Raw genomic sequence first — 17,130 nt, forward strand, 5'->3', positions numbered from 1 at the left:
TCGATGTGTGGCAGCTGACAGCCTCTAGGAACTGCCATTTCCTGCCGGTCTCCCAAAGATCCGGAGATGGGCCGACACTTGGATCCCACGTGTGCCAGGTGCCGCTGTTTTACGATGACAAAATGCGGAGATCCGGAAGTAACAGAGCTGGGGGTCATTAATTCCAGATGTGACATCCGAAGTCTGGGACCTTCCAGGTGCCCTTGATTCTTGGTCCCCGCCACTCCTGCTGCCCTCCCCTTGACACAAACACACCTGGCTCCCGAGGTCCCTTCTGGAGGAAGGACCAGCCGAAGCGGCTCTGGAGGTGGGAGTTTGCTCAGGGATGCCCAGAGGAGACGTACATCTGAAGTGGTTTCGAAGCCCAGGGAGGAGCAGTCAGTCCCGCAGCCAGCTGACCTGCAGCGCGGTTTGCTGCAGCTGCGTCCCAGAGGAGTTGGAGAAGCAGCTTTCTGGGGTCTGACAGCCGCTGTCATCCATCCTTAACCTCTCCCTTCAGGCTCAGAGCCCCAGACAACCAGCTGCCTCAGCCCTGCCTGGGCTCTCTCCCCGCCCCCAGGCCCAGCTTCCCTCCCCTGTAGCCGCGGCCCCTCCCGACAAAGGAAGTGAGAAGGGGGCTGTCATAAGAGGAACTAGGTCTGGGAGTCCGCTGAAGCAGCAGGAACAGGGCCATGCCCAAGCCGCCCCCTGGAGCCCCCTGAGCCTGCATCCCTGCCACGACCCATTCAGACATCCCCCAGGGGCCCAGACACCAGCCCCCACCATGGTAAGTCCTTCAGGGTGGGCCCTGAAGTGCAGGGGTGGCAGCACCAGCCAGGTGGAGGCACCTAGAGGCCACCATCAGAAAGTGAGATGATGGGAATGGGCACAGCAGACCCTTTGGGGTCCCGCAGTGCAGCTCAAGTGCTGCCAGCATCCTTCACAGGGGACCAAACTCCCATCGGCTGGTGGACAGAATGGGGATGGGGCACCAAAGGATGGAGCAATAACTGGAGGACAGAAGGTGGTCCTAGGGGATCACGCAGTGCCTGCAGGGACAGGGACAGATCCCTTTCCTGGGGCTTAGGGAACCCAGTTCCCAGCCGAGTTTGGTGCCTCACCTCCCTGTGTGGCCTTGGGCAAGTCACTTCCCCTCTGTGAGTCTCAGTTCCCACATATGTCATATTTGGAAGTTTGTCAAGATGTGGAAGGTGTCTGGGGGATCTCTCCATTGGAACGTTCAGAGGGTTTTGGGTTCAGCCCCTCTGCGTCCACAGCTGGGAGGGGAAGCTGTGTCAGATGGGTCAAATGGGCGGTGGGTTGCAGTGATGGTGGCGTGACAGCATGCTGGTGTGGGTGCCAGGGTGGGCTGGCTGTAGCAATCACAGAAGCAGGAGTTGGTGAGATGCAGCGTGTCCGTACCACCACCGGTACCCTTCTCCGGGAGGGTGGCAGGGAAAAACACTGCAGCCAGAAAGAAGCATTGCCACCTGGGGAGACGGAGGTCTGATGATGACTGTGGTGACAGGGTTGGGGAGACTGTCATGGTCCTGGGTCTAGATGCAGTAGCATCATGTCACACACACTAAGAGGGAGGCTGGGCTGGCTATCTCACTCCCACGACTCCGTGCCTCTGCAAACCACTTCAGCTTTCATTTTTTGTCATTCTGTTAATGAGGGTGGGCGGCTGGGACAGTCACAGAGCCGGTGGTGACAACTGTAGTGTTTCTGGCAGTTGCAGCAGGCGACTGACCAAGGTGGAGGCAAGGATTGCCTTAGCCTGAGAGATAACGTCTTATTTCAGAAAGTCAGTGATAAATTGGGCATCACTGGCCAAGGACCCCTTTGATTAATTCACAAGCAAACCGCCAGCTAGAGCTCTGGGCTTGGGATGGAAACTCTTCCGAGACGGAGCCAAGCCAGGAAGACTCCTTGATCAAAAGAACACAGGAAATGATTTGCTACTTGAGAGAAAAGCAGCCCCTCCTAAGGAAGCCGTGTGAAATGCTTAGTCAATGATTTGCTTGGCCAACCGTGTCTGGGAAGGGAAAAACTCATGCAAGAGGACCACAGAGAAAAAAAAAAAAAGTGGAATCCATCCATGAGGCCAATACCTCTGTCTAGGGGTGCTGACATCTTCCTGGAGGTGTAATGGGTGCCAGGAAGAGTGTTGAAAGATTCAGTGAAACAATGTTCGTAAAGTGCTTTAAAGAGCATATAATATGTGCTCAATACACGGTAACTGCCGCTGTGGGTGACGCTCATTCATGGTGGGAGTTAGCGGTGGTGGTGGATGGATGTGCCTCGTTCTTGGTTACGTAGAGGAGTTGGGTTGTTGGTGCCATTGGTTGTGATGGTGGTCATTGCTGTCAGTTGTCCCAAGTTGGTGGTGACCATGGTTCTTGTGGATGGGCTGGTGATAGTAATGGTTGCTTTTGGTGCCAGCTAGTGTTGAATGTGGGTGGTTGGTGGTTGGTCGTTTTCAGCTGCAGGGTTGATCTGTGGAATGATGGCAGTTGGTCATCATTTGAAGTTAGGTGGTCACGATAATGTTTGTTTGCTGTTGGTTGTTCATTGCTGATTTTTGGTGACGGTCTCGGGACTAGTGGTGATGCATCACTGGTTTTGGAAAGGGGTATGGTTGACCGCTGCTTCAATGGTAGTGGGTCATGTGTGGTTGTTGATGGCTAGTACTGTGATCGTGGTTGTTATTGTCAATGGTGGTTGGTTATCATGGGTTGCTGGTGCTGGTGATAATAAGTGGTGACGGTGGTGAGTGATGATAGGGAAACGGGTGGTGGAATCCGTCAATGTTTTTCTGTCTGATGTTAGCTGGTGGTGCTGGCTTTGAGGTCATCAGCAGTTTCTGTTTGGCTTTGGCTGGGGGGCAGGTAAAGGCAGCAGTTGGTTGTCCTCGGTTGACAATGGTGGTGACCTGAGGGTAATCGTGGTTGTTTTGAAAGGACAGATATAAAGCAGGGAGGCCAGTAATGTGGCTGCTTGATCGAGGGGCGGCGGCCATGGGGATGGACAGAAAAGGCTGGGAGGTCACGAGAGAGTTAGGGAGAAAGACTCTAGAAGGCCAAGGGTCCCCACATGTTGGAGAATGGCCTCTGTTTAGGTCAAGAGAAAACTGAGACACCCCTCCCAAGGGAGGGGGAGACCTGAGAGCCTTTAGAGATGAGAATGTTGTTTGCATGGTATAGAGACACAGGGTGTAGCCCCAGAACCCCACTGAGTAGGACCAAGGCTCCAGGGGCACACCGGGGGCCCAGGGCGTGGCCGGGGGTGGAGGGCAGCTCCAGCAGCCGATGCCACAACAGCTTCGCCTCTGCCTCTCCGCCGGCTGGCAGCCACGGTGCACAGGGCCCCAGCGAGGAAGGAAGTGGCTGTTTCGTTGTTCTCTCCAGTCTGGGGCTCTGCTCATCACCACCCAGGAGCAGGGAGGCCAGAGCAGTTAGGGCAAATTGCAAAACCCTCATCCAGCCCTTCCCCCTGACCCTGTGCCCCGTGCCTGTGGGATCGGCCAGCTTAAGGCTGCTGCTGCTGCTGCTGCTGCTGTTGGCGATGGAGGGAAGCTAGTGTTTCCTCTTGACAAGCTTGGCCTTGTTGAATCTGCACAACTGCCCCGTGAGGTCCATGGCCCTCAATATTCCCATTTGCCCGATGTGAAAACAGAGGCAGAGAGGTTAGGCGAGCTGCCGTACAACCCAAAATAGCAGAGGATTTCAACTCAGTGATCCCCAGGGTCACACTTTTAACAGCCACCTTGACCTACAACCTCCTCCTCCTCCTCCTCCTCCTGCCAGGTGAGAGGCCGCCTGGGGGTGTGGGCTGACCCCCATACTCCCCAGGCTGCCCACCCCTGCCTCATTTGGACCTGGACTCTCTGTTCCAAAGAAACTAGGATCCTGGTGTCCCACACACACCCAAGGCCTTCCTGGCCCATGGCTCCTGCTGCCACCACTGACACGGTCTGGGACATTCATGTTGCAAAGCCTGCCTCCTACAGGAAGCCTTCTCTGATTGCCTCAGCTCTCCTTAGCACCGTCTGATTGGGATCACTGTCTTCCCTGGGCAACTCACTTCTGAACTACTCAAGGGCAGAGTCTAGGCCTGGTTCCCACCTACCTCCATGCACAGTAGGGGCTCAGGAAGTGTGTTCATTACAGGGCTCCAATGCCCCAGCCCTACAGGAGCCATCACCTTGGCCCTCCCTCCTTTGGCACCAGGGAAGCTCCACCCCTCCATACCCTCTGCCGTGGGTTGAGGGGAGCCTCTCTGAAGAGCTGAAGTTAGAATCTACGTTCCCACTCCCATCCCAGCCACCTCTGACCCCTGACTATCTTTCACAAGAACCCCAGCCAGTTGAGTCATCCTTGGCTTGTGGTCAACTATGACCACAACCTCTTTGTGGTACCCTCACCCTCCAAGAAAGGAACAAACAGCTTCAACTTGACGGTTGGAGACTTGGGGGTCACAGAGAGATGGACACCCATGACACAGGGCAGGGGGCAGTCTCATCCCAATGAAACTTCATTCATTTATTCATTCAACGAGTCTACATCGACCAGCTCCTCTATCCTGTCAAGCCACTGATCACTTCTATTAAATGCTCTTGGGGCCACCGGCTGCCATTTCCTGAGGAACCCCAGTGCATCTTTTCTCAGCACTGTTTCATTTACTTCCCCTAGCAAACCCACAGAGGAGATTCATTATGGAATCCATTTTACAGATGGAGCAACTGAGGCTTGGAGAAATGAAGTGGCCTCCCTGGGGTCAACAGAGCCAACTGTTAAGCCAGGCCTCACACCCAATCCATCCCTTGCCAAAATTGTCGACTCTCCTCCCTCACACTGTACCCTCTTGAGGAAAACCTCTCCCACTGCCACAAACAACCCCGTGGTTTTTGTGATCGCATAGAGCTAGGAAGGATCTGGGTGTCCCGGTTGCCTGGGGCGGGACACAGAGGGAGAGATAGCAGGGGCTACTAGAGGCAGAGGCCCACTCAGCTGGGTGGGGGAAGGAGGAAGGGCCAGGAAGAGGAACCAAGTCCTCAGGGTCAGGAGAGCCAGCCAGACACAGCCAGTCTCGGGGCTTCTGACCTCAGAGAAAGGAAGTGGCCTTGAGTCTCAGCTGAGCCTGCGGGGTCCCAAGAGCATGGGGACCGGGATGACCCCAAAGGGGAAACCCTGGACAGGACCAATCTCGTCTTCTCCTCGTCCTCTTCTGACCTGAAGCACCAACCCCGGCCACCCCCCAACCCCGACATAGACCCGGCTTCCCTTCCTGCTGTGTGACCTTGCGGAGGACACCTAACCTCTCTGGGCCATAGTTTTCTCTTCCACAAAATGGACCTAATCAGAGTACTGACCTCGGCATGTGCCCAGGGGAGGCAGTGAGGTAATTCACTGAAAACAGCTTAGACCAGAGTCTGGCACAGAAAAAGTGCCAGTGGGGTGTGAACTATTTTTATGTATTGTTGTTCTCGGTTACCATGGTTACCACCCAAGCCCCACCCCTTGAGGTCTTCAGAGAGAGAATCCACTTCCTGTTCCCCCTACACACCCCTACCCAACCTCCCCACACCGACTCAGGGAAAGAGCAACCCCACCGGGTCCGTGAATGACACCACTTCACCCCTGAATTTCGAATTTCATGGGTTCTACTCACCAACACACTGGCGAGCCTCCCCATCTTGAAAACAGGAAATACACTCTCCTGACCCCTCCTCTCCCCGAAGTCTCTTTCCGTCTTCCCCAAGAGCAGTCCTCTCTCCTTGACCTCCAGTTCCAACTTCTGACCCTGAGGTCAACAACGCTCTCCATGGGGTCCCTCTGAGTCTCCAGTGAGCGTGGAAGTTCTTCAGCAGCTGGGGGTCCGGTCAACAGTTCCCTGCTTCTCCCAACCAGCCCCTGTCACCTCCAGGCCTCCCCAGGTCCTGGCTTCCTCCAACCTCAGCCTCTGCCCTAGGCACACTTGCCAACACCTCCGTGCCCCTGCTCTCACAACCTTGTCTTCCCCCTACCCCGCCCTTCCCACTGCATCCTGGGGTTCTCAGGGCATCACATCCAGCACCCTCTTCTTATAACAAGCATCCTGGCAGGTCCCCTTGAAACGCTGAAATGGAACAGTGAAACACACAGACTTCCATCCTCCGAAAACATTTAATGTGGCCCCCTGCAAGGCGAGGAGAAAGTTATTTAGAATAAAATGTGCAGAAAAGATGAAAGTGCTCAGGCCAGTGGCCCAAGAACGTCCACTGCGGCGGCCGGGTGCTCACACCTGGACACAGGTGCGTCTCAGCGAGCGAGACAGCCCCCCCGCCACAAACAGGACACGTTAACCTCACCAGCAGCATGAGCTTCCGAACGCTGGACATTTCTTAGTGAAATCCGAACAAAACTAAAACCTCCCTTGCTACGCAATAGCCACTTTCCTGTAAAATGCAGTGGGTATCAACCATGCAAAAAATACATAGGTTTTCTGTTTGTACATAAAATAGGTTTTGGTTCTCGGTTCCAATGATTATAAACAGGTTTCTCACTTACATGAACTTCTGCTGGGGTGGGGTGGGGAGCTGAGGGCAGGACGATTATGTATTTGTAAAATATGTAATTAGGTACATGTGCAAATTTAAGGGGACCTATGGCCCCCTTAAATGCCAGCCATGTCCCCAGCCATGTCCCCATCCCTGGAACAACCAAATATGCTCCCACGATTTTTTTTTTCTTTGGCCGCGCCCCACAGCATGAGGGATCTTAGTTCCCCAACCAGGGATTGAACCCGTGCCCCATGCAGTGGGAGCGCAGAGTCCTAACCACTGGACCACCAGGGAAGTCCCCCACAATTCTTAAAGTGCCCCCAGGAGCAGCACAGCTCAGCTATTGTGCATGACGTCCAGAACGTGGATGGGGCTATGGTGAGGGATGCCTGGGGGCTGGGGGGTCCAGAGGGAGCACCTGACCTGTCCTGGAGTCAGGGAGGTCTTCTCGGAGGAGGCATCACCTGAGCCAAGCCTTAAGGCATGGGTTGGCACTAGCCAGGCAGGAAGGGTGTGCTGGGCAGAGGGCTCAGCATGTGCAAAGGCTTAGAGGCAACACGGTGAGGAAGCGAAAGAGTTCTTCCCAAAGCCCTAAGTTACTGGCACAAAGTAGGTGCTCAGGAATTCTTTGTGGAGTGGATGCATGGAGGTGGCAATGATAGGAAGCCATAGACAGAGAGATGAGATGGTATTTGTCATATGAAAAACTCACTCTCAATACTCAGGCTGGAAGCAGTCTCAGGGGTTTGAGCCCTGCCCACCCCCCTCCTCTGCATTCTCTTCCTGCTTCGGTCACACCTCTGCACATTTGCCCAGGCAGTTCACTCTGCCTGGTGAACCCTTTCTCCCTGCTCTTGATCAAAACCTTTCTCGGCTTTCACATCCCACCCCAAACACCCCTTGCCTCCCAGCCACTCATGAGTGTGGATGCAAGAACCTGGCTTTTGCTGTCAGATGGACCCAGATTCGAATCCCACATCCTTGGAAACAGTTTAGCTTCATCCTTGGTCAAGGGTCAAATACTTCTCAAGTCCCAGTCTCCCTCCTAGCCTACACCACACTGAACTGCTGTGAGGATTGCCAGTAATACTGGTGACATCTGCCCCCAGCGTCAGGCATGTTGTAGATGCTTGGTGAATGTTAATTCTGTCAAGTGTCCCTCTGCCCGGGGATTATCCTCCTACCCCACTTTGTTCCCCAAAGCAGTTAATCCCTCACATCAACCCTGGGAAGTGAGGTTGCTTCTCCCATTTTCCAGATGAGGCCACTGAGGCTCTGATCAGTGTTAGGTCACACAGCCAGGATTAGAACCCAGATCTACCCCCTCGCCAAAGACTGGGTTCATTTAGTGTCTGTGGGTATCCTCCCACGAATGCCCCCGGGGTCATCAGCATGTCCAGAATCTGAGCAAGCACCTCCCCTGCTCAGGAACTTTCTGTGGCTCCCCAGTGCCCCCAGATGAGACTGGCTTCTCATCCACCTCTGCCCTACAGTTGCTCATGCTGACCCTCCTGCTTGATCCCTGCCTGAATTCCTTCCCAGATGGGCCCAGCGCACCATCTCCATTCCCCAGAATCTGCCTGGCAAACCCTGGTCATCTTTGAAGACTTGACTTTGGTTCCCAGCATCTCTGCTCTTGGGGGGTTTTCCTCTGAAGCTGGGTTTCTTTCTTTGCCCTTGTCCCTTGTTTGTTCGATAGGTCCTCCCTGCTGGGACTAGCAAGGATTCAATCCCAATCCCTGCCCTCCAGGAACTCCAGGTCTGGGGCGGGTAAGGGGCTTCCCAGAGGAGGGACATCTTGTCTGAGCATGAGTTCACCAGACAGGAGAGCTCCAAGCCACCATCACTCTGTGCGCTGGACTCCTCCATGACAAGGGTATATTGAACAGAGGCAGAGGGGGCCTGAGAGAGCCAGTGTGCTTGAGCGTTTTAGGCACTGGATGACTTCATTTGGGCTGAAAGGAGAGAGCATTCCTGGCAGGCTTCCTGAAGGAAGGGTTTTGAGGAACGCCTGTGTCTGAGTCTCTTCGTTGGGGCCTAAGGAAGGTGTCATCTGATGAAAAGCTGAGGGAGGAAATGAGAAGGCAAAGTGGGAGCCTGGGAAGGTGCAGGAGCTGGCTCTCTGAGGATGGAGAAGCCCACGGCAGGGATGGAGGGAAGGCTGTGCGAGCTGAGGACCAGAGTCACAGCCAGGCACAGAGGCGGAGATCACAGACACATGGTGGCTGAGAGAATCTCAGAGGGATGGGCTAGGATGACCCCGAGGGAGGAGGATGGGAAGGGGAGGAAGGAGTCCATCTCGAGGTGGAAGGGGTGGCAGCGGGTCAAATGCCACGGAGAAGTCAGGGACTCAGCCCGGGCCAAGGCAGGGAGAGCGGGGCTGGGGACGTGAGAAGCAGGGTGCGGACTCCCCCATCAAGCCTTCTCTGATGCCCTCCTCTCCTCCCACAGCCACCAGAGTCCCAAGCACACTCTGCCCTGCTGGGCCAGGCATCGCTGTCTCCTCTATGGCAACGGGATACTAAGTGGAGGCATGGCGGGACCAAAAGAGAGGGTTGAGGGATGTATCCGAGCCTCCTCCTTTGGGACTAGACCTTGCCTACCTGTCCTGGTGTCCCGGAGATGCAGGAGGAGGAAGGGAGGTGGTGGGGAAGGGGCCAGCATCAGAAGCTGATGATGGAGGTGAGCCAGGAGGCGGGTGCTGAGGCATCATCCCCCACCACGCCCCCTGCAGGGGCTCACCGCCACCCCGCCGCCCCCACCCCCAGGGCAGCAAGGAGCGTTTCCACTGGCAGAGCCACAATGTGAAGCAGAGTGGCGTGGACGACATGGTGCTGCTGCCCCAGATCACCGAGGACGCCATCGTGGGCAACCTCCGCAAGCGCTTCATGGACGACTACATCTTTGTACCCTGGGCCGTGGGCGGGGTGGGCAGACGAAAGACAGAGGGACAGGATGACTGACTGACCAATGGATGGAGAGCTGGTGTGCGGATGAGAACAGAGAAGGCTGGCAGAGGGACTGCAGCATGGAAGGGACACACATAACTGAGCACAGGAATGGGGGGGGATGGGCAGTAAGAGTGCTGGGTGTTAGGACAGGGGACAGTGGAGTGACAGCAGGGCCCCGGTGGGGGGCGGCCCTGGCCCTCACTGCTCCCTCTGCCCCAGGGGTAGCTAAGCCACAGCATATTCTATTCTCCCCATTCTGGATCCAGATCAGTTTTTTCCTAAGAGACCCAGGGTGTGTCTGAGTATCTCCAGCTCTTCCTCCAAGCCATGGGGGCTCTAGGAAGCCCCAAGGGAGCAGGAGGTGGGAACAGGGGCCCATGAGGGACAAAGTCTGCCGGGACACTTCACGGCCCTTAACCGTCCTCCAACCAGACCTACATCGGCTCCGTGCTCATCTCCGTAAACCCCTTCAAGCAGATGCCCTACTTCACTGACCGTGAGATCGACCTCTACCAGGGCGCGGTGAGGCCGGGGCCGGGTGGGAGGCACAGCCCCAGGACCCCCGGGCCCTAGCCCTAGGCTGAGCCCAGACCTCCCCCACCAGGCCCAGTACGAGAATCCCCCGCACATCTATGCCCTCACAGACAACATGTACCGGAACATGCTCATTGACTGTGAGAACCAGTGCGTCATCATCAGGTACGGAGTGGGGGTCCCAGCCCCTCATGCCCACATCATCACCCCAGGGAGGTTTACCTGGAACTCCTCATCCAAACAGACCCTCGTTGTCCCTCTCCGCCTCTGGCCCTGCTTTACTTTTCTTGTCACCATCTGACCCGTGATATAGTCTATGTATTCATTCTGTTATTGCCCATCTGTCCCATCTAAATGTCAGGAAGACAGAGATTTGGATCCGCCTTGTTCACTGTTGTATCCCCAATGCCTGGACTATTGCCTGGCACACAGTAGGTGCCATTCATTCAATGAATGAATGAATGATGGATCAGACGCTGGAAAGAGCACTTCCCCCACCCCTGGTCACTCATTATTCCTTCCCTCACCCATCCCCAGTGGAGAGAGTGGAGCTGGGAAGACGGTGGCAGCTAAATACATCATGGGCTACATCTCCAAGGTGTCGGGCGGAGGCGAGAAGGTCCAGGTAAGGTGAAACAGAAAGAAGGGCTGAGTCTCCCCACTCCGCACGGCATTTCATCCCCCCCACCCCGAACTCCCACACCCCACGTCAGTCTGACCTCTTCCCACCCCACCTGCTTCTTTCCCCAGCATGTGAAGGACATCATCCTGCAATCAAACCCACTGCTGGAAGCCTTTGGCAATGCCAAGACTGTGCGCAACAATAATTCCAGTCGCTTTGTGAGTCTCTGCAGCCTGCTTGGAGCAGATGCTCCCCCCACACTGACTCACTGACCTCCCTCTCTCTCTCTCTCTCTCTCTCACCTGTATTCTCAAGAATACAGGAAATACCTGCTCCTTACTGGGAGACTCATTTCCTGTTCATGGTTCATCTGAAAAAGAGTCCCCCATCAGCATATCTGTGGAGGCCATGAAATGTCTGTGTAGTGTTCTTGAATACTCTTCCCCTGGCTGCAACCAGGCTACGTCTGTTCCTATTCACATTTCAGGTCCCATTTATTCCCTCATTCATTCTTTCTTTCATCGTATGGTTCTTGGAGTCCTTTTGTGTCAGGTGCCATGCTGAGCCTAATGGAAGACAGAATAGGTAAACGGATTTGGATTTATCATCAGTTTCTGCCACGGCTTAGAAGTGTGGCTTGGACAAAGAAAAACAATGTAACCTTGTGGGGCTCCTCTGCTGGGATGGGGATGATGTTAATATCCATCTCATAGACCTCAATAATTTCAGTAAATGCCTGAACATGGAAATGGATTAATGAATTACAACACTAATGATATTTTTTAATTTCCCTAAATATTATTAGTTATAGCTATTAGCTATATTTTTATTTTCCAATATATTTTATAATATAATTATACTTGAAGTATCTTCCCCAACATTTTATTGTAAAATTTTTCATATACATGGAAAAGTTGAACGAATACTACAGTGAATGCCTGTATGCCCATCTCCTAGATTCTGCCATTAATAGTTTACTATACTTGCTTAATCGTATCTCCATTCATCCATTTTTTTTGAGGCACTGCAAACTAAGCTGTAGACATCATACCTTTCCCCCCAAACACTTCAGCTTGTAGATCATTAATTATAGTCCAATATAATTTTGCAGTTCTCTTTTATTTCTTTTAAAGTAACAGCAAAATATATAAATCTAAAGGGGACCATTCACTGAGTTTGGACAAATGCATACACCTGTGCAACCCACACCCCTACCGATATACAGAATATCACCATCTCTCCAGAAAATTCCCTCTTGTCTCTTTCTACTTGATCTCTACTCCTACTTTACCCCAGAAGCAACCACTCTGATATTTTCTTTTTTCACCGTGGATTCGTTTCAGCAGTTCTAGAACTTCGTATAAATGGAATCACACAGTCTGTGTTTTCAAACTACTAATGCACACCAAAACATGAATGAATCTCAAAAATATGTAATTCTATTTTATTTTATATAGTTTTATTATACAATAGAATAAGTATTTGTCATACATTATAGGTGTTTGTGTAGTATGATGATGTCATTTGTATTGTAATTGGATGTAGGTGGCAGAAAGGAGAAATAAGGGGCTTGTCTGCCTTCCAACCTCCAGCCAGAGTGGAACCCAGATGGAGTCAGAGACCAAAGATGGTGTGGGTCCCTTGCTCTGGGCTCAGGGACAACATATGGGAGACACCCAGGATCATTGGAACCAGTAGCATTCCACAGAGACATGGAGGTCTCTGTGTTATGGTGGGGGGACTGGGGAGCTGTCAATAAACTGTGATACTTCTCTGTGCCAGGCACAGGGCTAGATGCCCCGAGTGAGGGCTTGAATCATCAGAGAGGGACGAAAAGGCATTCCTGGCCCAGGACACAGCTTAAGCAAAGGCTGGAGGGAAGGAGCTGGTGAAAAGAACAGTAAGTGGGAGGTGAGGAGAGAAAAGCAACTTGAGGTCACATGGGGAAGAGCGACAAAGAGGCCAGGCTCGTAAGACCGATTCCTCAATCCTTCCTCACCTGCAGCCCTGGGACCCTGGGAGGGCTGATGTGGCTTTCTCGGGTTCAGGGCAAGTACTTTGAGATCCAGTTCAGCCGCGGTGGGGAGCCAGATGGGGGCAAGATCTCCAACTTCTTGCTGGAGAAATCCCGAGTGGTCATGCAGAATGAAAACGAGAGGAACTTCCACATCTACTACCAGGTGCGCGGAAGGGGGCCGTGGGGCTGGGGCAGAGGGGGCCCCACCTGGAGCCCAGGGGGAGACAATGGGAGGGTCAGCGTTCGGAAGCCCATGACAGTGAGGACTCGGGGATTACGAGGGCTGGGCCAATCCATCACCACATGCGTGAGCATCGTTTGCCCTCCAGCTGCTGGAAGGGGCTTCTCAGGAGCAACGGCAGAACCTGGGGCTCATGACCCCCGACTACTATTACTACCTCAACCAAGCAGACACCTACAAGGTCGACGGCACCGATGACCGGAGCGACTTCAGTGAGACTCTGGTGAGCGCCAGCTGCCCCTCCAGCCCCGGGAAACTTCCCGTGTTACAAGTTGGGAAACCAAGGCCCAGAGAGGGGAAGGAACTTGCCCAAGGTTACAGAGCAAATGAGTGAAAGAGCCAGGACAGAGACCCAGGTGTCCTGACTCCTCAGGTCTGTGCCATGGCCCCCAAAACCTAACCCAGGGGGCAGGCTGGAGGTCGGGATTTGTGGCACAGGCTCTGTCCCTGTTGTGCCCCCAGAGTGCCATGCAGGTCATCGGGATCCCGCCCAATGTCCAGCAGCTGGTCCTGCAGCTTGTGGCAGGGATCTTGCACTTGGGAAACATCAGCTTCCGCGAAGATGGGAATTATGCCCGGGTGGAGAGTGCAGACCGTGAGTGTTGGTGCTGTGGAGGGCGGGGTGGAGGCGTGTATGCATGTGTGACCTGCTTCCTCCCTGTGTGGCCCCCGGGGGTAAGGTCCCATGAGGACAAGATCGGTGTCACTGGGCAAAATGGGGAGACATGGGGGCGCTCACAAGAAACCCAAGAGCCCAACGGACTGCTCCCTTCCCCCCACCCGCCCCATCACCTGGCAGTCTTGGCCTTCCCCGCCTACCTCCTGGGCATAGACAGCGGGCGGCTGCAGGAGAAGCTGACCAGCCGCAAGATGGACAGCCGCTGGGGCGGGCGCAGCGAGTCCATTGATGTGACCTTGAACGTGGAGCAGGCAGCCTACACTCGGGACGCCCTGGCCAAGGGGCTCTACTCCCGTCTCTTCAACTTCCTCGTAGAGGCAAGTGGGGCCGGGGGTGGGAGAGGAGCTCAGGGACAGCACCAGGCCCTGGGCTTGGACCAGCCCAGCGGCGGTGGGGGGGGGGGGGGCGGCGAGGGGGGCGTCTTGACTGTCATGACCAGTTTGTGGGCATGACCTCACCAATGCCCAGCCGTAGGAGGCGCCAAGCAGGGCAGGAGGTGATCTGATGGGAGATTTAGGGGTTTCCTGGCTGTAGCATGGAGCCCAGGAAGGAAGGGTCTATTGGAAACGTCCAGGCCTGCACTGAGATGGGGGCTGTTGGGATGGACAGGGGTGGGTGCGTTTGAGAGCCACGAGGTGGGGGGGGGGCTGTCAGGAGGACAAAGTGATGGACTAGACGGGGGTGGATGAGAATGGGACGTGTCAAGGTCAAGAATAGTGACTGTAGTAGCCAACATTCCATAGCACCTAATGTGTGCCCGCTATGGTTCTGTTTTCCATGCATCAGTTAATTTAATTCTTAGAAAATAGACCCCTAAGAGAGTTGCTACTATTACCCATTTTAAAGATGAGAAAGTAGAGGTGCAGAGTGGTTAAGGGGCAGAGCCAGCTCCCAAGGCAGGAACCCAGATGTTCTAACACCTGGGTTTCTCATAGGAATGACCGATGGGGGAAGGGGTATGCACAGAGGTGGGGAAGGCAGGAGAGAAACTGGTGGGAGGGGACCCAGCCTGTGAACATTGCTAAGAGCATTTCAAGAGAGTGGCAGGCCACTCACCTAGTGTCCCCACCGCATCACAGGCCATTAACCGTGCCATGCAGAAGCCCCAGGAGGAGTACAGTATCGGTGTGCTTGACATCTATGGCTTTGAGATCTTCCAGGTACGTATGACACTGCCACCAGCCCATGGCCACTCTAGGGTGGCCCAGTGGCCCCGGCCTCCAGCATCAGCCCACTTAGGGAAGCATTCTTTCCCTCTCTTGGCAGAAAAACGGCTTTGAGCAGTTCTGCATCAACTTCGTCAACGAGAAGCTACAGCAGATCTTTATCGAACTCACCCTAAAGGCTGAACAGGTGGGCAAGGGCAGCCAAGTGGCCAGGAGCAGGGGACACTGGGGGTGGAGGCAGGACCATGAAGGTCGCCAAGCAACCAGGGGACACCCCAGCCCCACACTGGCACCTGTCTCTGCTGACCTGTCCAAGCTCCTTCCTTCAGGAGAGGTTTTCTGCCTCTAAAGGTTTGACAAGGGCTAGGGAAGAGCCTCTTTGTTCACACCTTCAACAATTACTTATTGAGCACCTGCTGTGTACCAGGCACTATCTGCCTTGCTAGGGAGACCTCCATGAACAGGACAGACAAAATTCCCTGCTGTTTTCATTCAACCCGTCCCATAGAAGCAGAGCCTGAGACTAGGATTCAGGGCAAATACCAGGAGATGACTGAAGAAGTGAGAAAGGGATTTTTTTTAAAAAAACCACCATTCTTTTTTTTTTTTTTTTTTGGCCACTCCACACGGGATTTTAGTCCCCCCACCAGGGATGAAACCCATGCCCCCCCTGCAGTGGAAGCGCAGAGTCTTAACCACTGGACCACCAAGGAAGTCCCCAGAAAGGGATTTTTTTTTAAGAGCCAAATAGGATGTATTCATGAGAAGGTCACACTTCAGGCAACTGGGGCTCAATTCTTGGACCCCTGGGGAAACTTCTGACCTGCCCCACACGGGGGAATGGGCTTTGTTATCAGAGACAGTCCTAAGTGATGAGATGGGAAGAGGAGTTATATGGGGGGTGGGGGGGAACATCTGTCACACCTCCTTCACCCATCCTCATGAAGCTCAAATTCTAGAAACACAGGCACCTTTGCTCAGACACCTGGTCCCATCCCTGCCCCCTTTGCCACCACCAGGAGGAGTACGTACAGGAGGGCATCCGCTGGACCCCCATCCAGTACTTCAACAACAAAATCGTCTGTGACCTCATCGAAAACAAGCTGGTGAGGGCCAGGGCAGATTTGGGGGTTCTCACTGGGCCCCGGAGCTGGGCTTGGGAGAGCTGGGAGAGCCGGGGCATTTCCAGCCCCCGTAGGCCCTTCTCACCCATGCTCCCCCTTGGGCAGATGGAGCCCCACTGACGATACCTATCAGCCACCTGGCCCATTCACTCTGCTTACCTGCTCACCTTTCACTTATCCACTCAACAAACATCCCCCCAGGCAGGCTGCTGGGGATAGAGGGGTCAGAGCTGACAGATCCCCCCACCATCTCAGTCTGGGGAAGGGATACAGGCATGGATCCTTTATGGGGTCCCCCACCCTATCCTGCACCAGCGAGCTTCCACAGCAGCCCCCATACATCTGGGCCCCCCACCAGCACCTTTTGCTCTTGTATTTGGAAGCCTCTCCTCTCCCTCCCCAATGAGCGAGACGGGGGCAGGGCCGGGCAAGGCTGATCCCTGCCCCGCCCACCCCACCCGACGCCCTCACCCGCAGAACCCACCAGGCATCATGAGCGTCCTGGACGACGTGTGCGCCACCATGCACGCCACGGGCGGCGGCGCCGACCAGACGCTGCTGCAGAAGCTGCAGGCGGCCGTGGGCACCCACGAGCACTTCAACAGCTGGAGTGCCGGCTTCGTCATCCACCACTACGCGGGCAAGGTGCGCCCCACCCCCGCCCCATGGACCCCAGGGGGATTCCGCCCAGACCCCCAGCCAGGGCTGAAGAACTCCACCGGCCCCCTTCTCCAGCCCTCCCCCGACTGGCCAGAAACACAGACCCCCTACCACTGACCCCCAAGAACTGGCCCGTCACCCCAACCCATGGCCCTTCAGCCGGGGCTGTGGAACCCACTGGCCCATGATCAAGCCCACAGCTCTCCCAGCTAACAGGACAGGTCCCCCCCTTATAGGACACAAACTCCCCCCCATCGACCCCAAATTAAGCGGCAGACCCCCAAGCCCCAAACTGAGCTGTAAGCCCCACTATCCCCCTGACCCAGGACACAGCCCCCCTCCTTCTGATCTCAACTTGGAGTCCCCAGGGCCATGTTGCCAGCCACTGCCTCCACGATAGGCTGGAGCCCCCTACACACAGGCCCCTAGCCAAGGCTTTAGAAATCCACTGGCCTCCGACCCTGGCCATGGCCCCCCTCCCCAGTTTACAAGACTGAAGACTCTCCCATTGACCTTAACATGGGCAGCGAAGAACCTCAGGGGCCCCCTGGCCGTACTGCAGCCCACCAATCCCTAAAATGGGCTGGAGCTCCCGTGTTCCCTCAGCAGGAAG

General features: G+C 54.9%; 1 protein-coding gene across 1 annotated transcript in view; it reads left to right on the forward strand.

The window, feature by feature from the left end:
- Window positions 1-17,130, forward strand: part of MYO1F (myosin IF) — a 31,754-nt gene that overhangs the window by 1,322 nt on the left and 13,302 nt on the right. Inside the window, exons 2-16 of the mRNA XM_007169027.3 lie at window positions 59-138; window positions 582-766; window positions 9,292-9,429; window positions 9,907-9,996; window positions 10,079-10,173; window positions 10,546-10,633; window positions 10,759-10,848; window positions 12,679-12,810; window positions 12,977-13,111; window positions 13,351-13,483; window positions 13,688-13,884; window positions 14,647-14,727; window positions 14,834-14,920; window positions 15,753-15,839; window positions 16,335-16,502. Of these exons, the coding sequence (XP_007169089.2) occupies window positions 59-138; window positions 582-766; window positions 9,292-9,429; window positions 9,907-9,996; window positions 10,079-10,173; window positions 10,546-10,633; window positions 10,759-10,848; window positions 12,679-12,810; window positions 12,977-13,111; window positions 13,351-13,483; window positions 13,688-13,884; window positions 14,647-14,727; window positions 14,834-14,920; window positions 15,753-15,839; window positions 16,335-16,502 (1,786 nt within the window). The remainder of the gene's footprint in view (window positions 1-58; window positions 139-581; window positions 767-9,291; window positions 9,430-9,906; window positions 9,997-10,078; window positions 10,174-10,545; window positions 10,634-10,758; window positions 10,849-12,678; window positions 12,811-12,976; window positions 13,112-13,350; window positions 13,484-13,687; window positions 13,885-14,646; window positions 14,728-14,833; window positions 14,921-15,752; window positions 15,840-16,334; window positions 16,503-17,130) is intronic.

This window comes from Balaenoptera acutorostrata, chromosome 2, assembly GCF_949987535.1.
Source record: "Balaenoptera acutorostrata chromosome 2, mBalAcu1.1, whole genome shotgun sequence".
Taxonomy (NCBI): domain Eukaryota; kingdom Metazoa; phylum Chordata; class Mammalia; order Artiodactyla; family Balaenopteridae; genus Balaenoptera; species Balaenoptera acutorostrata.